Below are 18,376 nucleotides of genomic sequence, written 5' to 3' on the forward strand. Positions count from 1 at the left end.
ACATACCTCTGAATGACTCTTTATAGACCAAGTGTATCTGCTATTCCATATAGCCATGCACACTAGTAGCTACCATGATTAGGAGTTTCTTTTTGTATATCAATCCTTTGCTAAATATTTTATTATATGGAATTTGAAGAAATATGGTTCTAAGGCCTGCCTTGAAGGATTTATTTTGTAATTTGGATTTTTCAATAAAACAGGTTGATGTGTAAAAAGATGGATGTCTTATGAAATGTAAAGTTGTCTGCATGCTTCCCATCCGAAACAGTTCAAAATAGTTTGTGTATATATTATGACGACATGTTGTGACGTTTTGGTCTTCTGCAATGTTTGTTTTTTGGGCTGTTCGTGAACACAATTTTAGTTCCTTGAGGTAAACTGAAATTCGGTAACTGAAGTCTATGCGTCTTCATCATTGGTCAACAGTAGGGATTATTCAATCAAGTGTTTGTTGTCAGTCAGCGTGAGACAACTCGTTTTCATGCAAAACAAAATCACTTGAGAAATACTACAACAAACATCTTAGATGTAAAATTGCGCCACTAAAACCTTATTTTAGATTAATTCAGATTATTTTGAGGAAGTGTACACTGGCTAAAGCGCCTCAAGAGGGACAACGAGTAGTGTAACGACCCTGGGTTTATAAGAGCGGATATCGACTCTGCCGCTTGAGCATGTTTTTGCGGCACAGTCGATAGCGCGCTGGAATTCGGGCTAGAAGGTCGAGGGTTCGAGACCTTCTCCTTGCCTGTTTCATTACATTATAAACCCAGGGTCGTTACACTACTCCCTCCTTTCAAAGAGCGCATCCTCGCGTGACTTGGATCTCAACGTCAAATAGGAACGCGCTTACATGCCACGCGCCCATATTGCCGCTACTTTTCATTTTTCAAGCGAAGGTCTTTTAAGGGAGTATGCGAGGCACAGACGTTCACTTCGCCGAGCTGAGTTTGGCTAGGAGCAAACCGAACCTAGTATGCAGATGTAGCCTTTTGTCAACTCAATTATATGCATGACTGGAAGCCACCAGCCAGAATCAAAACAAGGATGTTACAGTACAGGCAGTGCTTTCTCTTCAGCAAACATTTGCTGCTAGTCTTCATTTCAAATGTCATTAAAAGCAGAAACGACACAGTTTTATGTGTTATGTTTTCCCTTTTCCTTATTTTTTTGTATGATCTCAGAAACAGGAATTTTGGGCAAATGCCGGATGGGCTGGTCCATCTTTAGCCAAGTGGGAACGTCCAAATATGTGTTTTTGTGCAGATGTATCATTATTTGGCTGATAATTGGGGCCTCAATGAAAAGAAAAATGGTTTGTAATGTCAAATTTCGAGGTTGCTCCAAATGTCAAATTTCAACATGTTTTTGACACCGTGGGTTGACTCCTGCTCAGTATCATTCCATTTCTCCAAACGTCAATTTTTTTAGTTGCTCCAACCATCGAATTTAATAGGTTATGAGTAAAGGTTTTGGATAGGGTAAAAAATATAAAAATAAACAAGTGTCAACCTGTGGGATCAAACACACAACCTTCAGATCCAGAGTCAAGCCTACTTGATGGTAATAGCGCTCACAGTTGCCCCTAGTGACCGGTTTTGAAGGTATTTCCCGACGTCCTCGGGACATGGATAGACCTTCAATTTCAAAGTCGCTCTTGCCTCTGCCTGCACTGAAACATTCTGTGAGTAGCAGCCATAGACTGTAAAAGCAGGGCATATATGAGTGCATCTGATGTAGATTAGGGGAGATGGGGGCTATACCGGGGATATAGGCTACTGCATGGGCGATTGGCCATCTGGCAAATCCAAGATGGACCATTTTTTTGTTTGGTGGGCAGGTCATATAAAATAAAAAATGGACAAAAAACAAAAAGGTATTTTTTTTAATTATATCTGCGTGGTTTTCTCTGTTATAATATATATATATTTTGAACATTTGCCGTGATCAGATGGGCCGGCTCGGTTTTCCGATTGGCTGAGCTGAGGATGCGCAAAAAATTCACATTCATAGTCAAACGCGCATCAGCTCAGATAATGTATCATGAAGCACGGAAAGGGGGTGCATTTTCTTGAGGCCGACGCTGCTAAATATGTGACATTTTTATTTTCTAAAAGTTCTTATATTTTTTTATTGAATCATTTAACTAGGCAAGTCAGTTAACAAATTCTTATTTACAATGATGGCCTACCAAAAGGCCTCCTGCGGAGACGGGGGCTGGGATAAAAAATAAAAAATAGGACAAAACACACATCACGACAAGAGAGACACCACAACACTACATAAAGAGAGACGTATGACCACGTATGACCAGTTTGCAGAGGAGTAGAGTGCAGTGATGTGTCCTACAAGGAGCATTGGTGGCAAATCTGATGGCTGAATGGTAAAGAACATCTAGCCCTCGAGAGCACCCTTACCTGCCGATCTATAAATTACATCTCCGTAATCTAACATGGGCAGGATGGTCATCTGAATCAGGGTTATTTTGGCAGCTGGGGTGAAAGAGGAGCGATTAAGATAGAGGAAACCAAGTCTAGATTTAACTTTAGCCTGCAGCTTTGATATGTGCTGAGAGAAGGACAGTGTGCCATCTAGCCACACTCCCAAGTACTTGTATGAGGTGACTATCTCAAGCTCTAAACCCTCAGAGGTAGTAATCACACCGGTGGGGAGAGGGGGATTCTTCTTACCAACCATATGCTCTTTGTTTTGGAGGTGTTCAGAACAAGGTTAAGGGCAGAGAAAGCTTATTGGACACTAAGAAAGATTTGTTGTAGAGCGTTTAACACAAAATCAGGGGAGGGGCCAGCTGAGTATAACACTGTATCAACTGCATATAAATGGTTTAGAGAGCTTCCTATTGCCCGAGCTGTGTTGTTGATGTAAATTGAGAAGAGTGTGGTGCCTAGGATCGAGTCTTCGGGTACTCCCTTGGTGCAGGCAGTGGCTGAGACAGTAGATGTTCTGACTTTATACACTGCACTCTTTGAGAGATGTTAACAATTCAGGCCAAAGACCCCTCAGAGACACCAATACTCGTTAGCCGGCCCACAAGAATGGAATGGTCTACCGTATCAAAAGATTCTGCTGATCCAAGTGCTGTGACTGTGTCTGTGCTGAGAAATTATGCTAGGTTTAGCAGTGACAGATCAGCAGCTGCTGCAAAAAACCGTGCAGTTGAGGTAGGGAAAAAACAGAAAGACACACATACTGACACAGATTAAGCCTACTGCTGCCAGTTGATATTTTTGCTGTATATTGTATGAAATAGTAGGCTAATTAACACATAGGCCTAATTAGGGAACGGGGGATTTGGGAGAACACATATGACAGACACTAACTTGCAATAGCGTAAAAAGTTGTTAGATATACTTTAATAACACATAAGCCAATAGCCATCTTTTATACATTATATACGGTGCTACTGCTTTTTATTAAATACAAGCAGTGGCAACCCATCATTCAGGACAGGTGGGGCAGAGCCTGTTTTTTGTATTTTTGTTGCCTGCTTTCCATTTTATTTTGGCATTCATACATTTCACATATCACTTTGCAAACAATGTAAAAAAATGGAGTTAATAAAGCCGAATACAAACATGGTCTCTTTTTTGCTTTCTTGAGTAAGGCAGCTCCGAAATGCAGGTGTTTCAGCCTAGCTCAGTGCTTTTTGTGGTGGTGGAAAATACGGAGCGTAAGGGTTGGTAATGTTCTCTAGTTGCGCCGTGATTAGGTCAGTGTTCTGTCACTCATGGGGACACTACGTCACCGCAAAATCTACGGGGATAGCTAAAGAATTCAACTCCCTTGGGTGCTGCCATAGATTTACATTAGAAAAGGTCGAATACATTGGGCACGCTGTCAATCCAGGATGACTTCTGCAGCGTTCAAAACAACTGAAAATTCGGAACTGCGAAATCTCAGACTTCAGTTAGTTCAAGACAACTGGGAAAATGAGCTCCAACTGGGAAAATACGTTTTGAACAGTCATCCAGCTCAGAATTCCAAATCGTGAACTTGGGCCTATTTCTAGAGCTCAGACCTGAAGATCACTGACGTCATGATTTGACCTTGTTTTTCATAGTTCCCAGTTGTCTTGAAAGCACCATAAATCTTGAGAATGCCAGACTTTGAAGACAAAGTTTGTGCACAAAGGACCGCCACACCACCTTCCTATTCAAGTGAGCACAGCACAACAAGGTGAGTCCAAAAAGGTATTGTATTCTGCTGCATAAATTATGTAATATGCCAGGGAGATATATATACTGTAGCTAAGAAAGTAATACTAAGTGTATGTTGTGTAGTAAGCTGTTAGTAGCCCATGTGCCTCACCCTAATCATTTGATCCCTTTCCCCCTCTTAACTTAGCCTACTGTTCTGACTTGGTGGTGCACATGTAGTCTATAGCCTGTTTCAGAGAAATGTAATCATTGAGAGCTTTTATTATCTGCTTACATGACCCCTTTATTTATCCTATGGTTCTGACTTGCTGTAGATGGAGAATACTGTAAGAACGGCCCATGTTTTGGATTCTTTCGCTGTAAATTTCAAAAGTGCTAAACAAATAGTTATATTGCCTACGTCCATCCTAGCACGCTCATTAATGTCTTAATTGAAATTACGGATAGCCTCTTATCCGCTCATCATTCCCTTATGCCATGGAAGTACAGTACATTCAGAAAGTATTCAGACATTTTCCACATTTTGTTACGTTACAGCCTTATTCTAAAATGTATTAAATCGTTTTTTTTCTCATCAATCTACACACAATACTCCATAATGACAAAGCAAAATCAGCTTTTTAGGAATTTTAGCAAATGTATTAAAAATAAAACACTGAAATATCACATTTACATAAGTATCAAACCCTTTATTCAGTACTTTGTTGAAGCACCTTTGGCAGCAATTACAGCCTCGAGTTTTCTTGGGTATGACGCTACAAGCTTGGCACACGTGTATTTGGGGAGTTTCTCCCATTTTTCTCTGCAGATCCTCTCAAGCTTTGTCACGTTGGGTGGGGAGCGTCGCTGCACAGCTATTTTCAGGTCTCTCCAGAGATGTTCGATTGGGTTCAAGTCTGGGCTCTGGCTGGGCCACTCAAGTATATTCAGAGACTTGTCCCAAAGCCTCTCCTGTGTTGTCTTGGCTATGTGCTTAGGGTCGGTGTCCTGTTGGAAGGTGAACCTTCGCCCCAGTCTGAGGTCCTGAGCGCTCTGGTGCAGGTTTTCATCAAGGATCTCTCTGTACTTTGCTCCATTCATCTTTCCCTCGATCCTATCTAGTCTCCCAGTCCATGTCACTGAAAAACATTCCCACAGCATGATGCTGCCTCTATCATGCTTCACCGTAGTGATGGTGCCAGGTTTCCTCCAGACGTGACGCTTGGCATTCAGGCCAAACAGTTCATTTTTGGTTTCATCAGACCAGAGAATGTTGTTTCTCATGGTCTGAGAGTATTTAGGTGCCTTTTGGCAAACTCCAAGCGGGCTGTCATGTGCCTTTTACTGAGGTGTGGCTTCTGTTTGGCCACTCTAGCATAAGGCCTGATAGGTGGAGTGCTGCAGAGATGGGTGTCCTTCTGGAAGGCTCTTCCATCTCCTCAGAAGAACTCCGGAGCTCTGTCAGAGTGACCATCGGGTTCCTGGTCACCTCCCTGACTAAGGCCCTTGTCCTCCGATTCCTCAGTTTGGCCGGCGGCCAGCTCTAGGAAGAGTCTTAGTGGTTCCAAACTTCTTCCATTTAAGAATGATGGAGGCCACTGTGTTCTTGCGGACCTTCAATGTTGTAGACATTTCTTTGGTACACTTCCCCCAATCACAATCCTGTCTCGGAGCTCTACAACCAATTCCTTCGACCTCATGACTTGGTTTTTGCTCTGACATGCACTGTCAACTGTGGGACCTTATATAGACAGGTGTGTGTCTTTCCAAATCATGTCCAATCAATTGAACTTACCACAGGTGAACTGCAATTAAGTTGTATTGAAAAAAAGGTGCTATCTAGAACCTAAAAGGGTTATTTTGGCTGTCCCCATAGGATAACCCTTTGAAGAACAATATTTGGTTCCATGTAGAACCCTTTTGGGTTCTATGTAGAACCTTTCCATGGAGGGTTCTATCTGGAACCAAAAAACTAGTTCTCCTATGGGGACAGCTGAAGAACCTTTTTGAAACCCTTTTTTTCTAAGAGTGTAGGAAAAAACATAGACACAGATGTACTGCCAATTCCTTAAAATGTTGGCTCTATATGTAATAGCAATGAACACTTAGGAGTGACAGACAGAGTGAGACAGACAGCATGACACAGTGTCAAAGAGTGACAACAGAAGAGCACAAGGAGAAGCACAGACAGATAGAGACAGAGTGACTGCAGAGAAGATGCAGAGACAGACTACACTACAGGGAGGCAACAGAGGCACAGTTATAGTTGTGAGTTGTATCTCCAGCTGTGTTTTTACCTGTTGTATTTGTCTTAAAACAGGAGCTGGTCAAAAATAACTGGTTAAAAAAAGAGGAGGACTATGTTTCACCGGTCCCTGGTACAGTAAAAGTTGATAAACGCTGTACTATAGTGTACTGCCTATGTTATGTGTCAGTAGCCTTACTACCTGTGTGTTTAAGTAGCGTGGAGTTGGGGTTTTGGTTGAATCAATGGCAATGTGAAACCAATACAATGTAACATATTATCAAACTCTGATTTGAATTATAGCTCAGAACCATGTGTGAAAATGCCCTTAGAAATGTCTGGACCGATTTCTGGTCCCAGTCCGTCCCTGTCTGCTTTCATTTTGGCCTGCATGTAAGAAAGCCCTTGAAATAAACTGAACAAAAATATAAACGCAATGCAACAATTTCAAAGATTTTACTGTGTTACAGTTCATATGAGGAAATCTGTCAATTTAAGTAAATTAATTAGGCCTTAATCTATGGATTTCACATGACTGGGAATACAGATGTGTATTAAAAAAATACCTCACAATGGGCCTCAGGATCTCATTGCGGTATTTTTGTGCATTCAAATTGCCATCGATAAAATGCAATTGTGTTCGTTGTCTGTAGCTTATGCCTTCCCATACCATAACCCCACCGCCACCATGGGGCACTCTGTTCACAACTTTGACATCAGCAAACCGCTCGTCCACACAACACCATACATGTGGTCTGCAGTTGTGAGGCTGGTTGGATGTACTGCCAAATTCTCTAAAACAAAATTGAAGACAGCTTATGGTAGAGAAATTAAATTATCTGGCAACAGCTCTGGTGGACATTCCTGCAGTCAGCATACCAATTTGCACGCTCCCTCAAAATTTGAGCCATCTGTGGCATTGTTTTGTGTGACAAAACTGCACATTTAAGCGTGGTCTTTTATTGTCCCCCGCACAAGGTGCACCTGTGTAATGATCATGCGGTTTAATCAGCTTCTTGATATGCCACACCTGTCAGGTGGATGGATTATCTTGGCAAAGGAGAAATGTTCACTAACAAGGACGTAAATAAATTTGTGCACAACATTTGAGAGAAATAAGCTTTTTGTGCGTATGGAACATTTATGACATCTTTTATTTCAGCTCATGAAACATGGGACCAACACTTTACATGTTCAATTTATATTTTTGTTCAGTGTAGATGCAATATTCTTCAAGGAATGCAATATCCTGCAGGGACACTAGAGGTCCTTGGTTGACCAAGAATTGTATTCAAAACTTCAGAAAGTGTTTAATTCTCAGCACGCTGTGGAATCTCAGAAAAGTCTTCTCTTGTTTGCATGTAGGCTACCAGAATACGTTAAACCCCTAAATCAAATCCTGTTTTAACACTTGGACAGATGACTCATTTATTCAACATCATTCATATTTTTTTATTTTTAAGTTCCCTTGAATTATATTGTATTCATCCTTTGTACAACAAAAAAGTGTATATTTACTGTCACAGTACCCAACCTCCTGACACACTATCAACTCAACAGGCTGGGAGAAGCACAGGGTAGGCCTTATAGCATAACCCTTGTAGTAGTGTAGGTGTTAAATGCCTTGCTCAAGGCCACAAGGGTGGTATGGAATGGCACCATCCCTGGGTGTAGATCTTTTACATACATTAGCTAGCTGGGCTTGATTGAGCTTGCTTGGCACAATGGATCAATTGATAAGTCCCAAAAGTGCAAACCCCACCCGCCCATCTGGCAATCCAGGCAGGCTCAAGCAAACGCTAAAAGTATTTGAAAGATTTCAAGTACTATTTGAACCAAGGTCTGGGTGGCAACAGAGCAATTATTTGCCATTGTAATGTGTTAGTATACAACCTTAGCTGAGACCTGAAGACATACACTAGCTCCACAAACGAATGCCTAGCCCCTAGCTCAGCCGGCGAACACAGTCTTGTGGTACGCAGAAGACCTGAGCTTGAACCCACCTAGTCAGTAACCTAGCAACCATCTCCTGTACCACCATCAACCAGGTTTTTTGTTGTTGTACTATAATGAAAAGGGACTTTTATTTAAAAAACTTATGAATTATGTTGAATAAATGCATGAATGATACTGCAACATTCATAAAGGTATCATGACTGGTTTTATAAAAATGTTGTGAATAACTTATGGATACCCTTCATATAAAGTGTTATCATCAAAGCAACATAACAACACAAACTATGTACGTTTACTACTTCTTCAATGGATGGTAAACATCCGTATGTTGGGGGGGAAATTAAATATGACACAGAGAATGTTGATTCAATCATGCATTTTTACCTGGTAGGATGAGAGTAGTTGATCCAGTGTTACAGACACTGGTATATAGGTGCATAAGATGTGTGCATAAGATGTGTGCATAAGATCTGCACCCAGAAAGATACTCTCCTGTAGTTATTTTTTGTTTTGCAGTGAGTTGAATGGAAAAACATAACTGGAGATCATTTTTCAACAAGCTGAAACACAGGGCTGTGTTATCTGATGTCTGTCTTTGAAGGTTATTGCATTCAATATCCTGCATCGCAGCCTGTTGTAGCATATATGGTAGCATGTGCATATTTCCACACGTCATTGGGCATCACATAGACACAGCTGTAATTTGTACGTAAATTATGTTTTGCTTATGCTGCCTCGTGTTGTTAACCTTTAGCAAATCTTGCTGTAATGAGTCTCCTATTTATGAGAGGGGAGAGGTGAAAAACATAAACATACTTCTATTAAAAGTCCATGCTTTGCCAATTTATTAAAATCACCGCCTACAGTTGATGTCCCGCAAAGTCAAAATATAAAGACTGTACTCAACTATAATGACCTAATGAAGTGTAAAATCAATGTTTTGTTAGGATGTTGTTATCATTGAGCAAGTTTGTCAGGGATACTGAGAACTCCAGAGACCTTGGTCATGAAGGACAGGGTTGCATGGTAACAAGGACACCAGTGGCCATCAATGATTTATATACAGTACCAGTCAAAAGTTAGGACACACCTACTCATTCAAGGGTTTTTCTTTATTTGGACTATTTTCTACGTTGTAGAATAATAGTGAAGACGTCAAAACTATGAAATAACACATATGGAATCATGTAGTAACCAAAAAAGTGTTAAACAAATCAAAATATATTATTTTAAGTAGCCACCCTTTGCCTTGATGACCGCTTTGCACACTCTTGACATTCTCTCAACCAGCTTCATGAGGTAGTCACCTGGAATGCATTTCAATTAACAGCTGTGCCTTGTTCAAAGTTAATTTGTGGAATTTCTTTCCTTTTTAATGCATTTGAGCCAATCAGTTCTGTTGTGACAAGGTAGGGGTGATATACAGAAGATAACCCTATTTGGTAAAAGACCAAGTCCATATTAAGGCAAGAACAGCTCAAATAAGCAAAGAGAAACGACAGTCCATCATTACTTTAAGATATGAAGGTCAGTCAATCCGGAACATTTCAAGAACTTTGAAAGTTTCTTCAAGTGCAGTCACAAAAACAAGCGCTATGATGAAACTGGCTCTCATGAAGACCGCCACAGGAAAGGAAGACCCAGAGTTACCTCTGCTGAAGAGGATAAGTTCATTATAGAGTTACCAGCCTCAGAAATTGCAGCCCAAATAAATTATTCACAGAGTTCAAGTAACAGACACATCACAACATCAACTGTTCAGAGGAGACTGCGTGAATCAGGCCTTCATGGTCGAAATGCTGCAAATAAACCACTACTAAAAGACACCAATAATAAGAAGAGACTTGCCTGGGCCAAGAAACACAAGCAATGGACATTAGACCAGTGGTCTGGAGTCCAAATTTGAGATTTTTGGTTCCACCGCAGTGTCTTTGTAGGTGAACGGAGGATCTCCGCATGTGTGGTTCCCACCGTGAAGCATGGAGGAGGAGGTGTGATGGTGTGGGGGTGCTTTGCTGGTGACACTGTCTGTGATTTATTTAGAATTCAAGGCCCACTTAACCAGCATGACTACCACAGCATTCTGCAGCGATACTTCATCCCATCTGGTTTGCGCTTAGTGGGAGTATCATTTGTTTTTCAACAGGACAATGACCCAAAACAGGGCTATTTGACCAAGTAGGAGACCAAGAAGGAGAGTGATGGAGTGCTGCATCAGATGACCTGGCCTCCACAATCATCTGACCTCAACCCAATTGAGATGGTTTGGGATGAGTTGGACCGTAGAGTGAAGGAAAAGCAACCAAGAAGTGCTCAACATATGTGGGAACTCCTTCAAGACTGTTGGAAAATTATTCCAGGTGAAGCTGGTTGAGAGAATGCCAAGAGTGTGCAAAGCTGTCATCAAGGCAAAGAGTGGCTACTTTGAAGAATCTCAAATATAAAATATATTTTGATTTGTTTAACACTTTTTTTGGTTACTACATGAATCTATATGTGTTACTTCATAGTTTTAATGTCTTAACTATTATTCTACAATGTAGAAAATAGTAAAAATAAAGAAAAACTCTTGAATGAATAAATGTGTCCAAACTTTTGACTGGTACTGTATATACTAGATGACTGTTAGGGTTTGCTGTTTTGAAGCCACTGCGCCTCCATCTTGGCACTCCCCCACTATTGTAAATAATATTATAGAAATTAACTTATTAATGGCTACATTTGTTTTTGCAACGTTTATTCTATTACAGACACCTTAATGCATACTTTTAAATGATATGCTAAACATACCAATAATTTTTTTTATATATATAAAAATATTTTCCTTAAAGTATAATGTTTTGAAAGTACAAATGTTACTGTCCCCGTGACAACAAAAAATACTTAAATATATGTAATTCTGTCCTTGAAACATTTAATTGAAAAACTGTAGAATTCCATTCATTCCTATGGAGGACCGCTCCGGGCAGTACCAATATGGCTGACCGGTGGCTTCAAAGCCTCTCCATGGCCAAAACATAACATCAGCAATTCAGGGTTTGTATACATCATTGGTTGCCATGCAAACCTGTCCTTAGACAAAATGTATTGACACAATACTGCTCTCACATTGAGCATGACATGTTCATCCACTCACAAAGCAGTTGGCTTAGTGGAATAACTTTGTTGTTAGACATGCATTTTCTAAAATGATGTGGTCAGATTTGCTGTGAGCTCGTAAAGGTCAGAGACACCCTCGGTGTGAGGACCATAATAAAACATTTCTTGACCTCGTAAGTTAAAGAACAATAAGGTCATTTGTTTAGTTGTTTGAGATTCTAGTTGCTTTCTCCTGCCACTGTGTACTTGCTCAAGGCACTTAACCCCTAAACTCCTCCAGGGGTGCTGCACTGTGGTTGACCCTATGGCTGACCCTGCTCCAACCTTTGTGCGGATGTGTGTATATTGTCTAGCCTTAACAAACATTAAGAGCTAACCCTGACCATTGTACAACCTAATGTGCACATAATGTACTTGTATATACATTCCTAGAGGATGATATGTGGGCCAGTTTTCTGTGAGCTCCTGTAAAAATGTGTTCCCTCCAGCAACAAGAGTAGAACTAAATGAAATTATAAAACGTTACATTTTTGACATTCTAAAACTTAAAGCAGGTTTACAATGGCCACACATCATTATACAGACAGTAGATGAGACAGATGTTCAACATCTTGTAGGTAATAAAGTCTTATAGGTTATCCATATAGTCACATACAGGTGGCTGCTCCAAATGAAATTAAATTAGGTTTATAACTAAGTTTTCTGGACAGAGATGGCATTCTTTTTTCAATGAAAAACAACAGCATATTCTTATGAGGAACAAATAGCTCTCATCATAAGTCATTGAGGAGGCATACTTGAAGATCTACGATGACTTACAGTTTGACCTTAGGGTTGATGAGATGTGTAATTCTTATAGATGTTAGCTAAACCATTCTCTGCCACCTGCAGAGCTGAGGTTAGGTTATCTATGCTAGGCCTTGGCCCTTCTTGTGGGCTGAGTTCTACTCAAGGCTGATGGTATTCACCAGAGGCCCCCTTACCACTCAGTCCACAATCGACACGCCACAGGCCAACATGGCAAGGTGTTTGCATCTCGGCTCCTTCCTTTTCACTAAGATGGTCAATACACCCCGTATCTCAATGGGAGTCAAAACTTGCCTCATTAAAATCTGGACCCCACACAGCCAAGGCAAAGCCATCAGCATCCACTCGGCCATACACTCCGACTCTGAAAATAACAGGTAAGTGATTTGAAATTGCTTATAGGACCATAACATTATCTGCTAAGGTTAGTTTATAGGTCTCTTGAAACCATATATTTTATCATCTGCTGTACATTTTAATTATGTATTCATACTGTTCTTTCTCTGTTCTTACCCAGAGCCATATTATAGTGAGTACCTCTACAATGGGTGATAATATAATAACTGCTGATAAATGTTAATTCAGTTGGCTGAAGATGAAAATATTTTAATAGGCTTTGATACAATACATCCAGAAAGACCGCTAAATGTTCGACCTTTTCAAACATATTGATTAAGATAAATTATATGTACTCTTTATCTGGAAAGTCATGGCTTATAACAAGCTCTGATTTTTACAGCTTGTCGGAGGAAAAAGTCATTATACACTTTATTAACCAAGATGGCATCAAAACCACCACTGCTGTTACTGAAGGACAGACCCTGTTGGATGTTGTCGTAAACAAAAACTTGGACATAAGTGGTTTTGGTATGTAAACAGGAAAAATAGACAAGTAAAATATGAATATGTTTAGCAAATATGTATCACTGTATGTTGCATTTACAGTATAAATGCCATCTACTATCCAGGTGTCTTTAAGGATTTTCACATATGTCCCTTTATTGTCTCGTCTGTTGTTCTTCAGGTGCATGTGAGGGGACATTAGCATGCTCCACCTGTCATCTCATTTTTGACAAGACATTTTATGAGAAGATGGAACCAACGGTGGATGAGGAGATGGATATGCTAGATCTAGCTTACGGGCTTACCAAGACGTGAGTTTCATTTTGAAATGATAAAGTGTCCTTCGCTGTCCTTTGCTTGTGGAAATGTTATGATTTACATACGCAATCACAGTTCAATCAAAACAGGCACACACAATAAATGTTGATTTAATCCGGTCAAAACAGAAACAAGTGGTAGGGCCTCACTGCTGAACTGACATAGACACAACAAAGTGCAGGAAATTCGGTAGTTCAGTAAAACAAATCTGGAGTAGTTTATATAAATGCTCTGAAATCATCTGTCTGCCTCTAATCTGCTTCTGATTGACAGGTCCCGTCTTGGTTGCCAGGTGACAGTGCAGAAGTGGATGGATGGTATGACTGTCCAAGTGCCCCAAGAGGTGAGGGATGCTGTGGGATCTAAAGGCAGCCAGTGATCCTTCATGTAACCTGCTACACCTCTCACCTACTGTACCAAGTCTAATCATCATCATAATCAAACATCTCCAGAAACATCACTCAGGACCACTCTGACATGTATTACCCTTTGCTCTACCAATCAACTAGCTTCTGTTGGAGAATCGGTTGTAACAATTACATATTACCTGTACATTGCATACAAAATGGCCTGAAGTGGCATGCATTAAGAAGACATTCCTGTAATTATAAATAGTAAGTTATTAAATGTTACAAACATTGCCTGTAGTTCAATGACATGTCACCTAGCATGCTGGCTTTATAAAAGGAAACCATTGGAAATATGGAAGCACATTAAAGTGGACTATCTTTATTCAGCAGTTCTCTGAAAAGTGCCTTCAGAAAGTATTCACACTCCTTGACTTTTTCCTAAATGTGTGTTACAGCCTGAATTTAAAATTGATTCAATTGAGATGTTTTGTCACTGGCCTACATCCAATACCCCAAAATGTCAAAGTGGCATTATGTTTTTTAAATGAAAAACAATTGTACAAATTAATACATTTTTTAAAAGTTGAATGAGTCAATAAGTATTTAAATTCCTTTGTTATGGCAAGCCTAAATAAGTTCAGGAGTAAACATTTGCTTACCAAGTCACATAATAAGTAGCATGGACTCACTCTGTGTTCAATAATAGTGTTTAACATGATTTTTGAATCACTACCTCATCTTTGTACCCCACACATACAATTATCTGTAAGGTCCCTCAGTCGAGCAGTGAATTTCAAACACAGATTCAACCCAAAAAAACAGGGAGGTTTTTGAATGCCTCGCAAAGAAGGGCACCTATTAGTAGATGGGTAAAAATAAAAAAAGCAGACATTGAATATCCCTTTGAGTATGGTGAAGTTATTAATTACACTGGTGTATCAATACACCCGGTTGCTACAAAGATACACGCGTCATTCCTAACTCAGTTGCCGGAGAGGAAGGAAACTGCTCAGGGATTTCACCATGGTGTCAATTGTGACTTTAAAACAATTACAGAGTTTAATGGCTGTGATAGGAGAAAACTGAGGATGGATGAACAACATTCTAGTTACTCAACAAAACTAACCTAATTGACAAAGAGAAAGGAAGTAAGCTTGTACAGAATAAAAATTATCCAAAATATGCATTCTGTTTGCGACAAGTTCTAAATTAATACTGTAAAAAATGTGGCAAAGCAATTAGGTAAATGCGATATTTCTGTATTTCATCTTCAATAAATGTTCAAAAATTAAAACATGCTTTCACTTTGTCATTATGGTGTATTGTGTGTAGATGGGTGAGAAGTATTATTATTTTTAATTCCTTTTTAATTTAGGCTGTAACACAACAAAATGTGGACTAAGTCAAGGGGAATTAATACTTTTTGAAGGCACTTTCTAAACCACATAAAATTCCCTTTAAGTAAGTAAAACAAATGTGTTTTCATCCAACTACATTGTGTGAAATTTGACCCACTAATCTTTGTGCAAAACAATAAGTTGTTGCAATTAATAACCCTGCATATTTTAAATATGATGTCTAGAAAGTTGGGACTGAGAATGCATGGAAAAACATATGCAGAGAGTTTTGAGGAGAAATGTGATTTATTATAGGTGGTGCAATAAACATAGGCATATACAGGTTTGTAGCAACTGATAATGTAATAACTGCCAGTGATGTAATAGCTGCTAATAATGTAATACATTTTGCATTCATAATGTAATAAATTGCCAATAACCTAATAACGTTATATAGCTAATAAGCTTTTATTACATTATGCATTGATGAATACATTATGGAGTGGGTAAAAGTTTTTTCATTAATAGTGTAATAACTTTTAACCAATGATGTAATAACAACCTTAAAAATAAATACTAAATCTATATTCACTCTTTTTCATGCATATCAAGTGTCATGTGTAATAGCTGACTACACACCAAACCACATTCCTGAGTCGTTATTTGATATTACTAAGGGAATGTAACCAGTGGGCTAATGTTGGAGAGCTCATACTCATGTTTCTCAACAGACATAAACGGGCAGATCGTGGTATTTAAATTCTGACACACTTAGATATTGCAGATAATACAGTCCCAAAATGTTGTCATATCTACCAGAACATGTAAAATGAAGCTGTGAAAGTAACTTTGTATTAAAATGTTTCTTGTACTGGTTGACCTGAAAAATAAAAATGTGTAACACTTCCATATGTGGCTCATAAAGGGACTGTAAAGGTAAAAAGTAGTGGAAAAAAACACAGATTTTGGCCTTGGTCCAATGGGTTATGTGTGAGTGAGTGAGTGAATGAGTAAGTGAGTGAATCAGTCAGCCAGTCAGTCAGTCAATCTGTGAGTGAATCAGTGAGTTTGTCTGTCTGACATGAGTCTGGTTCCATCTCCACTCTGTAAGGCAAAGTAGCCTGGTCAATCCTGGGATAAGGAGGAGTGAAACTCCTGTTGAATATTTTTGTGATCATTAGAATTTGGCTAATCACATGACTGCAAGGTTTGTCTTCAAATTGAGGAGTGTTGTTGTTTTTTCTCTCTGAAGACATTGGATGTTTATAAGGTCAGAATGGAAGTGTAATAGTTACACCCTCCCTTTTGTGGCAATGGATGCAAATACAAACTGTTCCTCAAGTGTGTTATTACAGTATTGTATTAAGTTATTACAATATAGATGTTTTTTTACACACTTTATAATGTAATAATCGATAATAATGATTACATTATGTGCAAAAACGTTATTACGTTATGCGTTCTGCATATTTATTAGTTTATTGGCAATTTATTACATTATCAGCATTACAAATGTAAAAATTATGAACCGCTATTACATTATTGGCAGTTATTTCATTATCAGTTGCTACAAGATCTGAAAAGGCAATTATTTCCCCCCCTGATTGTTACAGTGATATGAAGGTTCACGCCATATTGGATTCTCATTAACAGTTGCTGTTCTTAGTGTTCTAGGATAAAACATGCATAAAAACAGACAATGATTAAAGTGGTGCAGTATACATGCGTTATAAATAAAGGTTAAAATCCAGGCATGTCACATGATTGCACAAAACACAGGGTCCTAGTTATTACTGTATGTGTTTAAGACTGTTATACAGTGCATTCGGAAAGTACTCAGACCCCTTGACTTTTTCCACATTTTGTGACGTTACAGCTGTATTCTAAAATTGATTAAATTATCCCCCCCCTCAATCTTCACACAATACCCCATAATGACTAAGCAAAATAGGTTTTTAGAATTCTTTGCAAATGCATAACAGAGAAAAAACTGAAATATCATATTTACATAAGTATTCAGACGCTTTACTCAGTACTTTGTTGAAGCACCTTTGGCAGCGATTACAGCCTTGAGTCTTCAAGGTGCTACAAGCTTGGCACCACTGTATTTGGGGAGTTTCTCCCATTCTTCTCTGCAGATCCTCTCAAGCTCTGGCAGGTTGGATGGGGAGTGTCGCTGTACAGCTGTTTTCAGGTCTCTCCAGAGATGTTAGATCGGGTTCAAGTCCGGGCCCTGGCTGGGCTACTCAAGGACATTGGCTGGGCGGCCAGCTCTAGGAAGAGTCTTGGTAGTTCCAAACTTATTCCATTTAAGAATGATGGAAGCCACTGTGTTCTTGGAGACCTTCAATGCTGAAGACGTTTCTTGGTACCGTTCCCCAGATCTGTGCCTAGACACAATTCTGTTTCGGAGCCCTACGAACAATTCCTTCGACCTCATGTCTAGGTTTTGCTCTGACATGCACGGTCAACTGTTGCACCTTATATAGACAGATGTCTGCCTTTCCAAATCACGTCCAATCAATTAAATTTACCACAACCAAGTTGTAGAAACAGCTCGAGGATAATTAATAGAAACAGGATGCGCCTGAGCTCAATTTCGAGTCTCATAGCGAAGGGTCTGAATACTTATGTAAATAAGGTGTTTCTGTTTTTGTTTTTAATACATTTGCAGAAATGTCAAAAAAAGTATTTTTGCTTTGTCATTATGGGGTATTTTGTGTAGATTGATGAGAATAAAATACTAATTTAATCCATTTTAAAGTAAGGCTGTAACATAACAATACGTGGAAAAGTCAAGTGTTCTGAATACTTTCCGAAAGCACTGTATCAATGCATCTATATATATATATATATATATATATATATATATGGAACACCTTATGTACACTGTGTGTGTGTGTATGTATATATATATATATATACACATACATACATACATACATACATACATACATACATACACACACACACACACACACACACACACACACACACACACACACACACACACACACACACACACACACACACACACACACACACACACACACACACACACACACACACACACACACACACAGTGTACATAAGGGTGCAAAATGGCACTGAACTGTTCAAAAACAAAACTTTTTTTTTAACTCACTATTATTCAATGCGATTTGTGTTGTAATTCTTCTTTAATGATAAAAGTTAGAATCAGGAAAATATGAACACCATGCAATCGCTTAACATTATTTGGAACTCAGTTTGGATAATTTT

General features: G+C 39.2%; 1 protein-coding gene across 1 annotated transcript; it reads left to right on the forward strand.

Moving 5' to 3' along the window:
* Positions 1–12,477: 12,477 nt before the first annotated feature.
* fdx1b (ferredoxin 1b) lies at positions 12,478–13,807 on the forward strand. The gene is made up of 4 exons (XM_039006109.1): positions 12,478–12,644; positions 13,007–13,134; positions 13,292–13,421; positions 13,702–13,807. Exons 1-4 carry the CDS (start codon positions 12,478–12,480, stop codon positions 13,805–13,807), a joined length of 531 nt encoding a protein of 176 aa, XP_038862037.1.
* Positions 13,808–18,376: the final 4,569 nt, after the last annotated feature.

This window comes from Salvelinus namaycush, chromosome 12, assembly GCF_016432855.1.
Source record: "Salvelinus namaycush isolate Seneca chromosome 12, SaNama_1.0, whole genome shotgun sequence".
NCBI classification, from domain to species: domain Eukaryota; kingdom Metazoa; phylum Chordata; class Actinopteri; order Salmoniformes; family Salmonidae; genus Salvelinus; species Salvelinus namaycush.